This window comes from Onychostoma macrolepis, chromosome 19, assembly GCF_012432095.1.
Source record: "Onychostoma macrolepis isolate SWU-2019 chromosome 19, ASM1243209v1, whole genome shotgun sequence".
NCBI classification, from domain to species: domain Eukaryota; kingdom Metazoa; phylum Chordata; class Actinopteri; order Cypriniformes; family Cyprinidae; genus Onychostoma; species Onychostoma macrolepis.
Window position 1 is genome coordinate 33553084 of NC_081173.1, and position 19970 is coordinate 33573053.

General features: G+C 38.2%; 1 protein-coding gene across 3 annotated transcripts in view; it reads left to right on the top strand.

The window, feature by feature from the left end:
• LOC131525795 (nuclear GTPase SLIP-GC-like) overlaps nt 1–19253 on the top strand; it is a 59836-nt gene extending 40583 nt beyond the window's left edge. For 2 of the 3 annotated variants that reach the window (XM_058753747.1, XM_058753746.1), the window contains 18 exons: nt 3782–3894; nt 4041–4073; nt 4161–4217; nt 4869–5179; nt 5299–5514; nt 5661–5855; nt 5963–6141; nt 7360–7390; nt 8552–8635; nt 8742–8838; nt 9177–9313; nt 9414–9587; nt 9686–9840; nt 16770–16893; nt 17369–17475; nt 17590–17725; nt 17814–17898; nt 18048–19253. In XM_058753747.1, the coding sequence (XP_058609730.1) occupies nt 3816–3894; nt 4041–4073; nt 4161–4217; nt 4869–5179; nt 5299–5514; nt 5661–5855; nt 5963–6141; nt 7360–7390; nt 8552–8635; nt 8742–8838; nt 9177–9313; nt 9414–9587; nt 9686–9840; nt 16770–16893; nt 17369–17475; nt 17590–17725; nt 17814–17898; nt 18048–18103 (2256 nt within the window). In that variant the 5' untranslated portion in view covers nt 3782–3815 and the 3' untranslated portion in view covers nt 18104–19253. Of the gene's footprint in view, nt 1–3781; nt 3895–4040; nt 4074–4160; nt 4218–4868; nt 5180–5298; nt 5515–5660; nt 5856–5962; nt 6142–7359; nt 7391–8551; nt 8636–8741; nt 8839–9176; nt 9314–9413; nt 9588–9685; nt 9841–16769; nt 16894–17368; nt 17477–17589; nt 17726–17813; nt 17899–18047 lie in introns of those variants that run through there. The other variant, XR_009267281.1, reaches the window with a different exon arrangement.
• The last annotated feature ends 717 nt before the right edge of the window (nt 19254–19970 follow it).

The window sequence follows — 19970 nt, forward strand, 5'->3', positions numbered from 1 at the left end:
AGATGACAATATTTCTTTCCACAATATTTCTTTTATTTTTCATGCTAAAGTTTTCAGACTATGAGCCATTCACACTCAAAGGACTGATTATGGAAATGGAATGGTTCTTTTGTATTGCAAACATGATACTTGACTCTAAACTGCTGCTAATCATTATTCTTTTGTCTATAATATTCTGACCATTGGTACCCATCTCACATCTAGATACACCATTATTGCATTGTTGTTGTGTTTAGGGCATATGCGTGAGCATCGTGACACATGTTCACATTAATCTACACCCAGCCTCCAGCAGCGTGGGGGTGTTGGAATGTTCGAAAACAGTATCCCGTCGCTCAGCCTTTTCAAACTTCTTTTTGTCCCCAAACGAAGAATGAAAACGAACTTTGTTTGAAGTATATCGGGGCCTTTACTAACTGCCTCTGGCGTTGAGTGTAGCTAGGTCTCCTCTTGCTTTAAAGAGTTGTTATGCGAGAACCCCACTCTTAAGAGTTCCCCTATCAGGAATGAGTGTTGTTATGCTACTTCTCGTTTAAGAGAGTCATTCTGCTACAGCCTCCGCTTTCCAGAGCTCCGCTAGGCAGTACTATTAGTATGTAGGCTCTATTGTGAGCCTTGCTAACTGCCGCTGGCGTTGAGTGTAGCTAGTTCTCCTCTTGCTTTAGAGAGTTGTTATGCCAACCCGTCAGAGGACCTCAAAGGATGCCAACCCTCAGACAATATACAGAATTACCAAATTTTGCCATAAGTTAAATATATTAAGTTTCTACAATATATATTGTAGAAACTTAATATATTTAACTATTCCTGTAAAGCTGCTTTGCAACGATTTGTATCATAAAAAGTGCTATACAAATAAACTTGAACTGAACTGAATTATGCTGAGACCTCTTAAGAGCTCCTCAACTAGGGCTGAGTGTTGTTAGGCTTCCTCTCAGTTAAGAGAGTCATACTGCTGAAGGTAGTACTCATACTTTTTGAGCCTTACTAACTGCCTGTTGGTGTTGAGTGTTGTTAGGCTTCCTCTCGTTCTAGAGAGTCATCTTGCTGAAGCTTCCACTCTTCAGAGCTCCGTTAGACAGTTTATTAGTGTCTAGGCTCTTTCCTTTGAGCCTCACTAACTGTTTCTAGCATTGAGTGTAGCCAGGTCTCCTCTCATTCTAGAGAGTCGGTATGCTGAGACCTCCACTCTTAGAGTTCCTTACTTTGGTGGGTGAGCTAGTCTATGAGGTTGGTGAGCTGTGAGCTTACCTGTAAGAGGCTTTTTGGCTCAGGCTCTGGCCACAGCAATTTTGTCTTTGAGTTAAGGAATCCAGTTATTTGGGCACCCATCCCTCAGCATGGTGGCGTTGGTATACTGTTCCCCTAGGACCCTCTAGAGGACGCAGCATGGAGTACCCTTTCTAAATGGAACGTCTCAGGTTACGCATGTAACCATGGTTCCCTGAGGGGAACAGGGAACGAGACGCTGTGTCCCTTTGCCAAGCTTCGGCATTCCTGCATCTCCTTCAGTGGATAACGTATTCCACAGGTGCTCTTTTATACCCGCAATTGATTTTTGTTTACGCCATAGGCTGCCACCTGCCAATGTCAAGTTCATTGTCATTTTTTAATTCATGCTTCAGACACCGGTCATGCTGGAGCCATGCCCCTGCATTCCCCTAGCGCCCTCTAGAGGACGCAACGTCTCCTCCCCTGTTCTTAGGGAACCATGGTTACATGCGTAACCTGAGACATTTTTTCCTAATATTTAACCTTTCTATAGCAATTCAAGATGACAGTATATATGAGAGCTATCAATTTTAACATTTATCGGACTTTAAAAAATAACCACTTCTGGTGTAAGTGAACTTAAAACAATCTTCACATTTACCCATTATTTACCTGTGCCCTTCATCAATATAAAAATATAAATATAAATAAATTGAATAAAGTTATCAAATAATAAATACTAAATTAAATATTGATGAATCCTTAAAGCTACAAAAGTTATTGATTTCCTCTTTTTTTTTTCTTTTGTTCATTGATTAACAGACATCACAGCAGCTGATTTATTAGGTTATTTGGCTGCTATTACTTTAAGAGTTGCCACTGCTGAACGTGACGCAGATCTGGCACGCATGCTCGTAGTTTCATTCGCACTTTAATATTAAATGATACAGGCTACTGCGTGCCACCGCCACATGTGTGCATGTAATTGAAGCGCGTGCTACAAACACAATATAACTGCTGACAGGACAGGTGATTTTCTTTTTACTGACATATGACCTGTCAACAGCTCATCTGACCGCAGTTCACTGTTATTCTACTGAAGCTCCCTCGTTTACACTAAGTGAAAATAACATATTTCCTTAATGATATATGTGTCACACCCCATTGGACTTTTGGTTGTGTTTTCTCCCTCATGTGCCCATATTTGGTGGTTCCTGTTCCTGTCCTTGTTGTATCATTATTAGTTGATACTCCTCACCTGTCTGTCCCTCATTAGCACCCCTTATTATAGTCTAGTCTGGTCATTCTTCCCTCGTCTGGTCTACTATGTCCCTATGTGTGATCCTGCCTGTCCGACCAGTGTTTGCCTTATTGTGGAATATTAAAGACTGTTTGCATTGTTCATCTTCTTCTTTGTGCGTTTTATTTCAGCGTAGCGTGACAAAATGCTATTTACACTAAGTGCAAATAGCTATAGATTCTATTTACACTATGTTAAAATAGCAGGATTTTCTGCTATTTATACTACTTATTGCAAATAGTGGCAATTATCTGCACCTCAGTATTGTAGTACATTATAAAACAGTATGGGACTTACTGGGACAATATAAGCCCTCCCTGCACCTACTCTAACACTATCCAATACTTTATTTTCAACTTTTCGATTATTTCCTGCATTTTTATTGAAAATAAATGCCTTTCTGATGTGATATGAGATTTGAAAAAGGAGAAAAACAGTTCGGCAAAAGGCAGATTCAAACTCAAGTCAATTGTTTTACCATCTACGCTACAGGGACATGTTATTTTATAATCATCTTTTGTAGTGTTGACTAGACCAATCACAGGTTGGTGGGCAGAGTTAGTATAAATATCCTCTGTCAATAAGGTGGGCTATATGCACTCCAATATTTTTAATGCCTTTAAAATGGAAAAATTATTAGCCTGCGTTAACACACTAATATATACATTTTGGAGTGGCATTGTCAAAGTCTTGACTTGAACCTGGTTGAGATGCTGTGGCAGGACATTAAACGGGCAGTTCATGCTCGAAAATTCTTCATTGTGGATGAACTAAAGCAGTTTTTTGTTGCCAAATTGGTTTGGAACAGTTGTTGAATAAACAACTAAACTGAACTATTATGCCTGTCTATCTGCTTGACTGTCAGTTTTATTGATCACTGAGAGAGCATTGATTTGTTAAGATGTTGGTTCAATATAATATTATTTATTTATTTTTTTTAAATAGCTTAGATGTAGTAAACTACTTTTGCCATGTTGCTGTAGCTTAGCTTGTTACATTTCCCAGGTCTGTAGCTTTAGTTTAGTAAAGCTTCATTTAATGTAGAGTAACTGTTAGCTTAGCTCACTACATTTTCCAAGTAGCTTGCCCAACACTGGTTTCATGTTATATATAGTTTGAAGACTTAAAACGATTTATTACAATATCTACAGGAAAAAAAAAAAAAAAGAAGAAGAAATCAGGATAGGGGCAATTTAATTCTAACAACAACAACAACAAAAAATGTCAGCAGGGATGAGCTTTTTTGTTATTGTTTTAATTTTTTAACAGATCAGCCATATTTTCTGGAAGTCCAGGAGAGGAGATGGAAACATTTCATGGGATGACAAAAAATCACCCTCCACTACTGCCTGTACCCTCACAACCTAGCACTTCCTCTGATGGTGAGCCAAATCATTTTGTTTAAAAAAATAAATTTAAAAAATCCTTGAATCAATTAACAAGACTGATCTTATTCTAATGTATTCTAATGTAAGTTTAAGTCTGTTAATAGTGGGACCATGTCTTTAATCTAAATGCCCCCTTCCAGGGCATTCTAACCATTCCACAATACCTGGCCAAGGTATGCAGTTTTCTGAAATAATACAATCATTGTGTGTTTGTCTTTAAAATCTGTGACTGAGGAAAAATAATTAAAATTGTCTGATAGGTACTAAAAGAAAGCGTGATCATGAATCATCTGATTCAGAGTCACCACTGACAAAAGGCAAGTGCATTCTGATTCTGTCCACTCTTAATCTGACACTATTAGAGCAACTAATTACTTTTGCCTAGAGCGTCTACCTAATTTATTCACAATGTAGCTACAACAAATGTAAAGAGGTCATATGATACACTTTTTCTGAAGCAAAATGACGTTTTTTGCTTTCATTCTGGTGTAGTTATACCAACAGAGAGTATGATGGTATGTAGGCAATAGGTGTTACTGTATATATCAAATACAATACAATACTGAGTAATGAATACATTATTTCTGTCATGGTTATGGACTTTAATTTGGTTCTGTTCCTTATCTCATTAGTTCATTAGTTAACACTCACCACCTGTCTGTCCCTCATTAGTTTCCCGTTTAAGATCCCTCCTAAGTTCTTTGAGTTGTCGGTTATTGTCTATGATTTATCCTGTGTGCTATTGTCCTTCATGTGGATTTATTATTAAAGGATTTACTGTTTGAATTATCTTCATCTTCATCTTCGTTTGGCTTCTTCATTGTCTTCCTAGCAGCAGTGTGACAATTACATACAATACACTGTGCAGCTTTGTAAAGATATATAGGCCTACAGGCCTAATGTAATTCATATAATGCATTTATTTAATAAATAATCCCCATTGTGATTATCTTCTTCATTGTGAACAGATATGGAGATCATGGAGAAGGCAAAAAATATCATGAAAAGAGTCACTGATAACTTAGACCACGCAATCATTATGCACAATGACATTATTTCAAAGATAAGTAAAATGTATACAGTCAACAGAAAGAAGGCAACCATCGGGATTTTTGGAAGGACAGGGGAAGGAAAAAGCTCCCTATTAAGTGCAATCTTGGGGGAAAAAGATCTCCTGCCATCTGGTTGTTTTGGTGCCTGTACATCTGTTGTTACTCAGGTGGAAGCCAATCTGACTGACTCCAACTACACAGCAGAGATCGAACTCATCTCTAAAGAGGTTTCCCCATTTATGCCCATCTCACCATGACTTTAATGGGAGTTCTTAATAAATATGTAAATAAACCAGACTGGAGGAAAATAAATAAAACCTTATTTTCAAATATTGTACCTGTACAGGAGTGGGAGAAAGAGCTGAAAGATCTTTTCAGAGATATACAAGATGAAAGTGAGGATAGGAACGAGGACTTTGCTGAAATTGCTGAAGAAAAGATCACTGCACTCTATGGAGCTCATGCAGACCAGAAAACATTAGAAGAGCTCAAGAAAGATGACAAATATGCTGAGATTGAAAACTTATTGTCCTTCAGTAAAAAAACAATCTCAAACAGTGATGTAAATGATTTTTTTCACATATTTCATAAATCTATTTAATTAAAATAAAAACAATATTAATAGTACTACTAATACTGCTAATAATAATAATAATGCATTTTGAATGAATTTCTCAGTAAAATTAACATGAATTATTTCCTCGACAGGTCTCTGAATTTGCCAGTGATGTTGCACGGTTCATACAACACAGTAAGTCAAGTCTTGGTGACTGGTTCTGGCCGCTTGTGAAGAGTGTGAAGATCAAGATTCCAGATTGTCATGAACTTCTGGAACACATTGTAATTGTTGATATTCCTGGGACTGGAGACTGCAATAAGACGAGAGACGATGTGTGGAAATCTGTAAATATATTCCTACAATTTATTACACTCAAAATGAATATTATAGATCCACACAATCTAATGTTACTACAAGCATGTCCTCTAACTTACTATTTCAAATCCCATAGAAACTGAGAGAGTGCTCTTCTGTGTGGATTGTAAGTGGTATCAATCGAGCAATTGATGACAAAGACCCCTGGGGGATATTAAAACACTGCATTGACGAACTGGGACCAGGAGGAGAATGTAAACACATCAACTTCATCTGTACAAAGACTGATGATATCAATCCAGTAGCCTATATGAGGTTAGAATTAGAATACCTTTGTCATTAAATGGGCTGTAAGTATTATTATATTTTGAATATCATAAAATATTGCCTAAATCATAGCATATAATGTTCTTACAATCTGTCAAAATATTACTGAAATCAGTGCTGCTAAGAAATTTTTCTCTGTGACAGATGCCTTATGTAAACAGCAAAAAAGAATCTAAGAATGGGTCACACTTTTTTGACCAATTACACTGAGGTGCCTCTCTATGTGCCAATCAGTATTTTTATTCCCCCAGAATTGCTGATATGCCTTTGGAGAATATACATTCTTGTTGATATTGTACGTCTTTCAGGGGCCATATTCATAAAACATTTTTATCTAACCACTAAGAGTTCTCCTAAATCGCAGTAAAAGTTCTTAGCTAAGAGTTTCCTCTTAAAACCAATTCACAAAGCTGCTGAGACCTTACTAACGAATGGAGAGAAATCTTCAGCTAAGAGAAAGGGCGGGTTGACCTTTGTTGCTATGGATGATGTCAACAAGCTTACCAACTATACCCACAGTAATTGGCTGATAAGCGATGGGTCTCTGTAAATGGTTTAATCATAGAAATCAAATAAAGAGATATCATGTTGTCATATTCAAATAAAGATTTTTAAATATAAATGTTTATAAAAATAAATATAAGTTAGTGTCACTTATTAAAGTATTATGTTCAGCTAATTTTCAACTGCTTACATGTTTGTGTCTGGTAAACAGTAAGCGGGTATGCATAGAAGCAGCCTTTTAACATACTAGAATAATCATGGCTGACAGTAAGACGTGCAAAAGAAAACCAAACTGCAAAGCAAGAACAGCTGTTACTTCTTGCCTACCTTGTACATGAAAATAAGGAAATAATTAAATTAAATTAAATTAAATTAAATTAAATTAAAAAGTTGAAATGTTTCTAAAATGTTTACATTCTGAGGTGGCTTGTGAGCAAAAGCCATTTTAGGATTGTTTGTGATTTGGTGAATTAGAGGTCCTCTTAACTACCCCTAACTTTTCACAGATTTAGGAGCTGGTTTTAGGGCTAAACACTTTGTGAAATATTCTTAGAGCGAAAATTTAGGAATCTTAAAATTAGGACTTACACACCCATTAATTTTAAGAGTTTCTCCTAAAATTTTTTGCCTCAAGGTATTTTGTATATATGGCCCCAGAATTTTAAAACAACCTTTTTTTTACTTTTTTATCTGTCTTTTTAGATCTGCACGGCTTACTATCCCAAAAGACAAGGTAGAGAATTTACAAATAACAGATTCTTGTTTTTGTTGTATTTTACCAAATATCCCAACTTTTCTGGAAATATGGTTGTAACCGGGATTTAATTCATGTAACAGTTCAGGAGGAAAGATTTGCTAGGGTGCCCACTAGGAGGCCTCAGTGATCCTCCAGGGGGGCACTGAAATAACTTAAAGGGATACTCCACCCCAAACTGAAAATTTTGTCAGTATTCATTTACCCCCATGTCATTCCAACCTCGTAAAAGCTTTGTTCGTCTTCGGAACACAATTTAAGATATTTTAGATGAAAACCGGGAGGCTTGTGACTGTCCTATTGACTGCATAGTAAATTGCACTGTCAAGGTCCATAAAAGTATGAAAAACGTAGTCAAAGCAGTCCATCTGCCATCAGACGTGCAATCTGAATTTTATGATGCGACGAGAACACTTTTTGTGCGCAAAAATAAAACAAAATATCGACTTTATTCAACTTTTACTGCTCCTCTGTGACACTTCCTGCAAGCGCGTTCATGAGTTCACTAGCAGAGCACGAAGCAAGCACGCCTCAGATGACGCATGAACGTGCTTGCAGGACTGTTTTGACTACGTTTTTCATACTTTTATGGACCTTGACAGTGCAATTTACTAGGCAGTCAATGGGACAGGCACAAGCTTCCCGGCTTTCATCTAAAATATCTTAAATTGTGTTCCGAAGACGAACAAAGCTTTTACGAGGTTGGAACGACATGGGGGTAAATGAATACTGACAAGATTTTCAGTTTGGGATGGAGTATCCTTTTAATCTTGAATTTATTTTGTTTAAAAAATAGAATGAGGCATTGTAGCATTGATTTGGAGAGTAGGGGGGCCATAGAGTAAAAAAAAAAAAAAAGTTGAGAAAACTGTGTTATTTAGTTTACAGGTTTTACATACATTTTGTATATTTTTAAAAATCTTTTGAGGTTATTATCATTATTGTTATGTAATTGATATTCCATAGAAACAATCGATAGCGTTTAAAGTGAATTATAAAATTAAGAAAATATTTATTTTTAAAATCCTTTAAATATTCTATAAATAGTTTAAGTATGTATATTCAGCCACTTAAAAAGATTTCAAATTGACATATTACTAGGCCCCTTATTTTCACATGTTGTATTTAATCATTCTTCAGGATCAGAAAATAATGTGCATACATCATAGAAATGGGGATGCCAAGACAAAGGTGAAAGAAAAGTTAGAAAAATCTGAAATCAAGGTATTTTCTTTACCGTCATTTCCATCACCATCACCACCATTTCTTTTGGTTACTATCATTTTTTTTAAATTAATTCTGATTATTTGTTTTTCCTCTTTATTTATAGAAAAGATTCAGAACTGACAATGATTTTCTTCAAGTATTTACTGTAAGTTCCAATGCATTTTTCGACACCAGTTTAAATCTGGAATCTACTGAAACAGGTAAACTCTCCTTGTTACTACAGTTCAGTTCCTCATTAGAACACAAAAATTCATGAAGTAGGGCTGGTCTTTTTTTTCTTTTCCCTTCTTCTTTCAGATTTTATCTCTTAATTCGAATTTAATGTTTTGCCATGATTCAATTTTTTTTTTTTTTTATAAATCAAATAATTATTTTTTGGCCATATCGCCCAGCCCCATGAAGTAAAAGTCTATTCTGTAATTACTTTTAACTTCTTTTTTTTTTAATCAACCTTTAATTTAAATGAGTCAGGCAAAATGCCATTAAATGTGCTAGGCAAAGCACTGACCAAATGAATCAAATTCACACCTTTCTGTAGAAATCCCAAAGCTGCAGGATGTTCTGAGGAGCCTTAACAAGAGCATCAACCAAGAACTGACCAGAGATTATGTGTATGAAGCAAAGGGAGTTCTGTCTTTGATCCAAAGTGTCAAGATGGATACAGACAAGAAAGCAGTATGCATCAAATTGCACAAATTTTACATGCAGATGTTTTCAAAATGCTGCCAATATATATTATTCTGTAATTCACTACTGTTGTATGGATGTGTTTTAGGCTGAAATGAAAGTCACCATCCGCATGGATCTTGAAAATAATCTAAAGAAGGCACTAAGTGAAATGGACAAATATTTTGACAGCATTTATAATGATCTGGATACATGTCTCTCAAAGGGAGTGGAAGAATCAGTGCAATTGTGTGTTGCTTCCGCAAAGGCAGTGATAGCACCTGTGAGTCTGATTTAAATTTAAAGAAAGTATCACCATTTTCATGCCCTTTTAACACTTTCTTACTTTTTTTCTTTAACAAAAAAAAAAAAAAACTTCAGAAAAAAGATGGAAGAGGATTCCATAAAACCCTTCAAGCTTTGTGCAAGAATTATGGATGCTATTTGCCAAAAAACAGGGATGAAACCAATCTGAACAAAAGATTGGTAAAACCCCTGCATGAAAACATTAATGAAAATTTCAACCAGATTTTCCCGTAAGTTCTGTTTTATCATACTATTTTATCATACAGTCTTCCTTGTTTTAGTTCAGAATAAAATACAAAGAAAACAACGTATAATGATTGGTCAATGACTCAAGACATGCTTAGGTAATCAGCATAACCAGTTACAGATATTCATATGACTGTCCTTGAATCTGACTGGGCAAGTGTTCTGATGTGAGCACCGGGAATTTCCACGTTTTCATCACTTCACTTTACTCTGTTTGCACATCTGTTTGCAAGACTGTCAGTCTGTGTATTAGTGGTGGGTATTTGACAGTAAATTCAGTGTAGGTACTGGCAGGTGACTGTCTGTATGATATTAGTGAATAAACCAGTTATTCAACCAAAAAACGCTAATTCATTCAGGAACAAATGAAGTTGTTGATGTGTCTGAGTGCAGATGATGAGGTTGTGGGATGTGATGAATCTGAAATGCAGAATTGAGTTACAGTGTGTCTCTTCCAGTTACGTATAACTTCTACAGGTTACGCATGTAACCATGGTTCTCCGAAGGGAATGAGACGCTGCGTCGAAACGCTTTGGGAACGCCTTCAGCGTGACGACGCTCTGAATCACGTGTAATCAGTCCAATGGATGGGTGAGATGTCATGGGCGGGGTGACTTAGCGACCAGGAAGCTTAAAAGCATGTGCGGTGGATCCGGCGTCAGCTTCTAGGAGTGAAGCAAGCGCTCGCAGGGATGCCGGAAGTATAGCACTGAGACGCAGCGTCTCGTTCCCTTCAGGGAACCATGGTTACATGCGTAACCTGGAGACGTTCCCCTTCAGGAACTCGAGCTGTGTCGAAACATTTTGGGAAAGAGATGCCCACACCGCCAGACTGACAAATCCCTGCCTAGTGACTAGGACGAAAGAACAGAAGAGCCGGGAGTGGCGCGCATATCAAGGCCATAGAACCTCACGAACGTTAGGGGTGTGGACCATCCCGCAGCGTTTCAGATGTCCTGCATAGACACACCTGCCAAGAAGGCCTTGGAGGCCACCACACTTCGAGTCGAGTGAGCCTTGACCCTCAGAGGTGAGGGGAGATCAGAGGACTCGAGGTTATGGAATAGCATCTTGATCCACCACTTAGCATAAGCTTATCTGGCTGGAGGCCTCAGCCTTTGCGCACCGCGGAGGAAACGCGTAACTAGGGGGTGTCTGCCCACTGACTGGCCATCAATAGGGGTGTGGTAGACCGCAATGGCCACCGCGTAGACCTTTAGGATGGAGTGGGTCAACCCTGTGGAGAAACGGGCCTGCAGGAACTCCAGAACTGTACTAACCGGGCAATGAAAAGCTTCCACTTCAGGGTGTACAGTTTCCTCGTTGAGAGAGCTCTGGATTGGAGGATGGTCTCAACAACCTCGGTTGAGAGACCGGAAGCTATGAGCTGTGCCCCCTCAGGGGCCATACCCACAGTTTCCACAACTCCGGGCGGGGGTGAAGGATGGTGCCCCCCGCCTGTGAGAGGAGATCCCTCCTGACGGAAATCTCCCATGGAGAACCGTCGAGGAGAGAAATCAGGTCCGAGAACCATACTCGGCCCAGCCAGAACGGGGCTACTAGTAGCAGACGGACCCTGTCACAGCACACTCTCTCCAGAACTCCCGGGAGCAGAGCAATCGGGGGAAAAGCGTACAGACAAAGCCTCGGCCAAATCTGTACCATGGCGTCCGGTCCCAGAGGAGCTGGAGGAATCAGAAAGAACCAGAGGGGACATAGTGATGTCTCCTGAGTCGCAAAGAGATCCACTTGAGCTTGGCCAAAAACTCTCCATATCTGCTTCGCCACCTCTGGGTGAAGCATCCACTCCCCGGGCCTCGGCCCCTGCCTCGACAGGATGCTCCCATATTGAGATACCCAGGAATATGGAGGAGTTTGCCCTGGGACCACACATGTATTCAAATAATGAATAAAACACAAATATAACAGATACATTAAATTATAAATTAAAATGGTCCATCAGGACAAGACCACAGGAATCAGATAAGCCCTTTGGTTTTTTCTCCATTCTGTCACCGAGGGAGTTTTGGTTCCTTGCCGCTGTCGCCTCTGGCTTGCTCAGTTGGGGACAATTAATTTCTAGCGATTATCGTTGATTTGATTGCACAGATACTATTTAAATTAAACTGAGCTAGACAGTGATATCTCTGAATTCAATAATGAAATGCCTTTAACTGAAAATTGAGAAAATTGAGTGTTTAATCTTATCATTATACATTACTGACACGCTATCCTCCAATTTGATACTGCTAAAGGGATAGTTCACCCAAAAATGAAAATTTGATGTTTATCTGCTTACTCCCAGGGTATCCAAGATGTAGGTGACTTTGTTTCTTCAGTAGAACACAAACGAAGATTTTTAATTCAAACCGTTGCAGTCTGTCAGTCCTATAATGCCCATCAATGGGCACACAATCTTTGAGAGAAAAAAAACAAAACATGCACACACAAATCCAAATTAAACCTTGCAGCTCGTGACGATACATTAATGTCCTAAGACACGAAACAATCGGTTTGTGCGAGAAACTGAACAGTATTTATATCATTTTTTACCTCTGATACACCGCAATGTCCAACCATCCTGAGTTCATCCACAATATCCGGCGTGTGACGCATCAACGGCTCTGGAATATAGATATATATATACAGAGATATATACGTAGATCCTTACGTATCGAGGCCCATAGAAACCATTGCTAATGAGGCATCTATGTATATATATCTATGTGCCCGAGCAGGTTGACGCGCCATGCGCCGAATGTTGTGACAGTCGGACATTGAGGTTTATCAGAGGTAAAAAATGATATAAATACTGTTCAGTTTCTCGCACAAACTGATCATTTCGTGTCTTAGGACATCAATGTATCGTCATGAGCTGCAAGGTTTAATTTGAATTTGTCTGTGCATGTTTTTTTTTCTCCCAAAGATTGTGTGCCAATTGATGAGCATTATATGACTGACAGACTGCAACGGTTTGAGTTAAAAATCTTCGTTTGTGTTCTACTGAAGAAACAAAGTCACTTACATCTTGGATGCCCTGGGGGTAAGCAGATAAACATCAAATTTTCATTTTTGGGTGAACTATCCCTTTAAGTGCTTTGACACAATCTGTGTTGTTAAAAGCGCTATATAAATAAAGGTGACTTGACTTGACTTGACCACACAAGGATCTGGTGCGCCAGTACAAGGGGCACGGACACAGACCTCCCTGGTGGTTGATGTAAGAGACCACCGCTGTGTTGTTGGTGTGCACCAACACATGGCGATCTCTTAGGTCTGGGAGAAAGTGTTTCAGTGCTCGAAACACTGCCAGCATCTCCGGGCAGTTGAAATGCCACGTGAGATGGCGGCCGCTCCACAGACTGCGGACAGGGTGGTCAGGGTTGCTAGCATTACATGGCGACAAGGAGCTCCCAGCACCGGGCCCTGAGACAAGAACCAAGGTTTCCTCCACATGTCTAAGGCATGTACGCATAGCCCGACCCATAGTGTGACCTTGATCATGCAAAGCGGGTTTCTCCTCGGGGAGAACCCCTTGGTCTTGAGCCACCACTGTAGGGGCCTCATGCACAGCAGGCCAAAAGGTATGGGAAGGCAAGGCCGATGGGAAGAACTCGATATTTGTATGCAGTACTTAAGTACAGTAAAGCTACTTCATTACTGTACTTAAGTACATTTTTCAAGTATCTGTACTTTACTGGAGTAGTTTTATTTTGAGTAACTTTTACTTCACTACATTCCAAAGCATAAGATCGTACTTTTTACTTCACTACATTTCATAAAACATATCGTTACTCCTCATAATACATCACGTGCTCTGAGACGCAGAAGCGGTGTCTGATTCATGAACAAACTGATTATTTTCAATGAACCTGTTAAATTGGTTCGCAAATCGCAACAAACGATTCATTCACGAATCGGAATGATCCGATTGCAGCTGTTCTCGAGTTAGATATCTCACTGATTCAAATGATCCGTTTAGAGCGAGGCTCCAGTGAACTGAACTCACAAGTAAGAACCGGGAGATCTTGTGAGCGTGCGCAACGGATGCTGCAAAAAGTAAGTTACTAATGTCGAATTTTAGGATTAATTATTGTAACTGAAAATCATATTTAGGTCAAAACTGTCAGTTGTTCGGGAACTAAATCTGCTGTAAAGGGTGATCTATTTAAGCCCACTGAAATGCTTGAATGCAGACAGATCAGTGTCAGTGTCTCTATGATTTAGGTCAAAAAACAAAACATTCAAATAACACAGATTAAATAAAATAACCCATGCACGTTCATATTCCCTGCTGCTGTAACGTTAGCAGTTTTATTAAAATGCTACGCATTTAGCCCTATGTGACGTCTGTTTTTATATTGTTTATCAACAGTAGGCCTATAAATTGTTATATTGTTTAGATCAATTAGCCGAGTAGACAGATATGAATGTTTATTCATAACCATACTGAAAATAAGTGAATATTGTTAGCTGATGCTAACTGTCTAGCTAGCAAGCTTGCTGGTGCTAATTGAGGAAATGTTTAGATATAAAGTCCAAATATTTTTATTCAACCACCTAGATAGATTACATCTGAGGGAAAAAGAAAGGATGTGATGTTCAGAACATGGTAACTACAGTAATTATAAAAGTGGGAAGTGATGTCCTCTGGGGGCACTTGGCCAGGGGTATTTTAACACCACAGACAAGGTTTGTGAAGAAAAAAAAAATCATTATGAAAATATAATTATATTTTCCTAATCCCAGGTATTTTGAGCAGTAGGATTATAAAAAATATGTGCTAATATACAATTAAATTAAGTAGTCTATATAAAATTGCAAAATAAATCTATCTATCAGTACTTTTTTTACATAAAAAAAAAAAAAAAAAAGAGTACTTTTGTACTTTCACTCGAGTAAAATTGAAAAAGCAGTACTTTTACTGGAGTAATATTTTATAATACATATCTGTATTTTTACTCAAGTACTTGATTTGTATGCTTAGCCCCAACAGCAAACCTCAAGAACTTCTTGTGTTGAGGAAGGATGGAGACATGGAAGTATGCGTATTTTAGATCTATCGTGACAAACAGTCCTCGGACCTGATCTGAGACACAACCTGTTTGATAGTAAGCATCTTGAACTGCATGACTGAGCAGATCAACTGATGCAGATCTAAATGGGATGCAACCCTCCATCCTTCTTTGGAACTATGACGTACCGGCTGTAGAACCTGGACTCTCTCTCGTGAGGAGGGACCACTTCGATGGCCTCCTTCCTCAAAAGAGTGTTCACTTCTTGTTCCATTACCAGACACTGCTCAGGGCTGACCAGAGTAGGAATGACCCTGAATGACTGAAATGTGGTGGTGGAGAGCCGAACTGAATACGATAGCCTTCTTCTATCGTGTGCAGGACCCACTAAGACACATTTGGCAGTAGTTTCCATGCTGCTAAATAGTCTACTAAGGGAATCAGTCTCTCGAGACTGATATTTGGTTTAATTGGAGCGGCTAAATCAGTGCCCTGAAGCAGCGCACCGGCAGGAGACGGCTGATCTAGCCGCCCTAGAGACCTCCAAAGAGTTGGCGAGCCTCTCAGCTCCACTACATTTCTGGGCAGAAGAGACTGAGAGCAGCGCTCGCTGGAGACCGCTGCGCCCTGGAACACTGGCAGGGTTGGCAGACCGATCTCTTGAGGGCACTGAGGAGAAACGGGCACCATGTGATTCGGTGTATGCTGCTCTACCCAAAAAGCAACTGCTTTACAAAAGCTCATCAACGTCCTCCCTCGAGAGCTGACTCTGCATTTTCTGCTCTCAAGCAGACAACACACAAACTGTGTGTATTACCACCCGTAATGTAGCGCAGGCAGAGAAGAACACACAGCCTGAGATGCTGCCTGTCCTCGACATATGTTTGTCTTCACTCTAAAGAAATAAGGAGTGATAATGGACAGACAAAACCAAATAAGACTGGCACACACAGAGCGCTTGCTGAATGACAGAAAGCTGATGCCGGTTCCATCGTACGTGCTTTTAAGCTTCCTGGTCGCTACATCACCCCACCCATTGGACTGATTACACATGTGATTCAGAGCATGGTCACGCTGAAGGCGTTCCCAAAGCGTTTTGATGCAGCTCGAGTTTCTGAAGGGGAACAGAATGGTCTGACTTGTAAAATTATGCTTCATTTAAAAAAAAAAACAGACAGGCTAAATTCACTCTCTAAACACCATCAATACAATGCATCCTTGATTACCTTAGTTAACAAAGCAGTGCTGCGCTTATAAACACCACAATAATTTGAATTATACACAAGCAAGAGGGGAAAAAATGCCATTGAACGGTTTCTGAAGACAGTCGGTTCCTTTCAGACACAGATTCATAAACCCCTGTCACAGATCGGCCAGGCTCATCCACCACCCAATCACAGCACACACCATCACCTGAGTATTAACTGCACGCACCTGTTTGAAATCATCACTCTCATCAGGACTCCTTCAAAAGCACACACCTCACTTCACTCAGTGTCCGGTCTCGTTTCTATGAAGTGGATTCATTCTTATGCCTTTCAAGCGCTATTCAGAAATAAAAAATTAATGCTTAATTTAAAAAAAAAAAAAAAAAAAAAAGAAAAGAAAAAGATAATACAGCTGTATAAGTGACATGATATATGTGACTTGCAGCATACTACTTTTTAAAATGTATTAATTGTTGTATATTACAAATAGTTTCACATAAATAAATAAATAAATAAATAAACCTTCAAACAATAAAAACAATGCAATGGTTCATGAAGCACAGCCCTTCTTTGTGCAGTTCTTAAAATGTCATTATGTCTCAAGGAGCACAACAATACTTTTAAAAACTGTTTACAAAAAAAAAAATAATAATAATAAACTCTAAATGGTTTTGGATCTTTTGGCTTCAGTGTGAGTGGAAAAACAGGGAAGTCAGTGCAAGAACACATTGATAAGTTCACTATTATCCAGAGTGACCCTGCTTACCTCAGATCTTCTGTGGTACGTCACATTCAGAACTTCATCAAAACAGAGGTGAGTTCAGCAAGTTCTCTAATGGGCACAAGACATCATGTTGTTCATGTTGTTCCAAACCTGTATGATTTAATTGCTTCAGTAGAACATAAAAAAATGTTTCAGTGCTTTTTGTCCATATAATAAATCAATGATAACTAAAACTGTTCAACCAAGATTCTTTAAAATATCTCGTGTTCCACAGAAGAAAATAAGTCATACAGGTTTGGAACGTCATGAGGGTGAGCAATGATGACAGCATTTTCATTTTTGGGTCACTATGCCTCTAAGACTGACAATGTAAATAAATGACCTGTGAGTAAAAATAATTATCAACAGGTTTACTTTTGCCAACTCATCCAGTAAACTTGCAGATTCATAAACCAGAGAGTGATGAAATGTACTGAACAAACTGTTAATATATTAATGGAGGGACTGACATAATCAGGTACATTCTTAAAAATACTTTTCTGACTTTTTCCTCTCCTTCTAAAAGGAAACCACACTGAAGGCATCACTTAACAGAGAAACTGTTGAATTAAAGAAAGACATCTATTCATCAATTATAAAAACCATTCAGAATGAAATGGCTTCCTGCTATGAAGTTAAGCAAACATTACAATTTAATTGAATCTCAAACTATTTATTTTAATTGGTGCAAAGAATATGAGTGTGTCTCCATGCAAAAGAAAATGAATACTGAATGTTTCTTATTTTAGAAGCTGCAGCTCTGACAGGAATAGGATCCATGAAGGAAAGGCAAAATATGCTTATAAACACAGTCGATGAGAAAAAACAAGATATGTTCAACAAAGCAAAAATGGAAATGCTTAAAAAGTTAAAACACTTAAAGGTATTGATCTCACCTTTATTTAGACAAGCATGTATTAAGACAAGCATGTATAAAATGATTAAACTGAATCTTTTGTTTCTTTGTGCAGCTGAGCGTAAAAGATGTTCTTGAACCAGGACTAAAGAAAGCAATGGATCTCTCACTGTCACAAACCAGCAATATTAAATTGATGGGTAAGAGAAAATGTAATCCTGTTAAACTTAACAAGACACTTTGCATTGTAAGGTACTGGGTGATTGTTCTTTATCACTTCACTCTAAACGTTTATGTAAATTGTACAACACTTTGTAACACATTCATTTTGTAATACATATATTTATAGATGTCTCCAGAGAGATTGATCAGCTGGAGGCACTTCTAAAGCAACTATCTGACTGATGCTCATCAAACAATAAGAATCCCGAGAGAAACGGCACAATTCACAGAAGTGAAGACATAAAATTTCATTAGTTTTACAACAAAGATTTCTTTACTCAAATGTATTCTTCTGTTTTGTTATATTTTCTGCATAAGTTTGTCTGATAGAAGGCGTGTTATCTCAAGCTGTTTTTAAATTGAAAGTTAACATTTAAGTTAACTTTCATCATATTTCTCTGGTCGCATGAAGTTTAATTAAGATTGATTCTGGCTTACATAACAGCCACAAGCTCCACACCCTACATTCACTCTAGGCCTGTTGCAATAATCAATATATCAACGTATCGCACAATATACGTACATGACCTCAATCATTTTTGGTGACGCAATATATTACCCATTATATTTACATAAAAGTTAATGTTAGTTTGTTTGTTTTTTTGCATTCCACTTGCACCTGTGTCTTTTGCAGCTTCTCATACATAACATGGTGTAGTCATGAGGTGCTAATTTATATATTTTTTTAAAACACACTTCTATTTGGTGGCTTGTTAAAAGCACACTACAGGAAATACTTTTTTAATGGTTTTAATGGCTAATAGTTGATGGTCTGTAATGGTATTTGTAGTGGAAACCATTCAAATTTCTGTAATGGTTTCTACTTTAGCAGGAATGCTAATCTCTAAAACAATTACTTTGGTCTCTTGCCTATAAATAGCCTGTAGCCAAGTTATAATAGTTTCCACCATTTTACCTTATCTGATATGAATAGAAATCGTTAGCCTATGTCTAGTCAGCAAACAGTTGGAACATTGTTAACAACAGCAAATGGACTTAAGAGTCATTAATTTCTGTGTTAAGATTTAGTTGATTATTTGCTGTATAAAGTTTGCAATAATGAGCCGTTTATAAATATTAAAACATGTTGAAGATTATCGAACAGAGCTATTTATAAAAGCTTTTAAAAGCTGTTTATTTAGCATAGTGAAGCCTCTCCTCCATTGATATACATTAAAAGAAATGCAGGCTTGCCTTCCAGTGGCTTTACCTGAGTCTGGCCTGACCTGATTGGTTTGTTTGTACTTTTAATAATGATTTTATCATAAAGCACTTGATGTGAACTGCAAAATGAAAAAAAATCTAAATGATGATTAAAATGGTGATGACTCTGTGGTTGGTTTCAGTGTATCATCTTTTAACTTCCTCTACTAAACATAAACATATAAAATTTGTTCCTGAAGTACATTAGCAAGATGCAGCTGTTTTTAAATACAGAATACCCAGGTAGGAGGGGACGTTCTCGCAACCTTGCGCAACGTTCCCTAAAAGTTCCCTAAAGGTGACGAAAGTCCCGAACCTCTACAGAACATTAGGGATGTTCCTAAAACGTCCTCTTTTGGTTATGAAAGTGCTGGTGCTCAATGTTACTTACGTGACTTAAGGGGGACGTTCTATTTTGGTTATTTTTTGGTCACATAAGAACGTTACAAAGAGGACATTTGGGACGTGAGCAGAACGTTCTCACATGGTCCTCTTTTAGTCATATAATAACGTTCCCAATATGACATTAGGAGGACGTTCTATATTGGTTATTTTTGGTCACATGAGAACGTTACAAAGAGGACATTTCGGACGTTAACAGAACGTTCCCATATGGTCCTCTATTAGTCAAATAATAACGTTCCCAATATGGCATTAGGAGGACGTTCTATATTGGTTATTTTTTTGGTCACATAAGAACGTTACAAAGAGGACATTTGGGACGTTAACAGAACGTTCCCATATGGTCCTCTATTAGTCAAATAATAACGTTCCAGATATGACTTTAGGAGGACGTTCCATTTTGCTAATTTTTTGGTCACATAACGTCACAAAGAGGACATTTGGG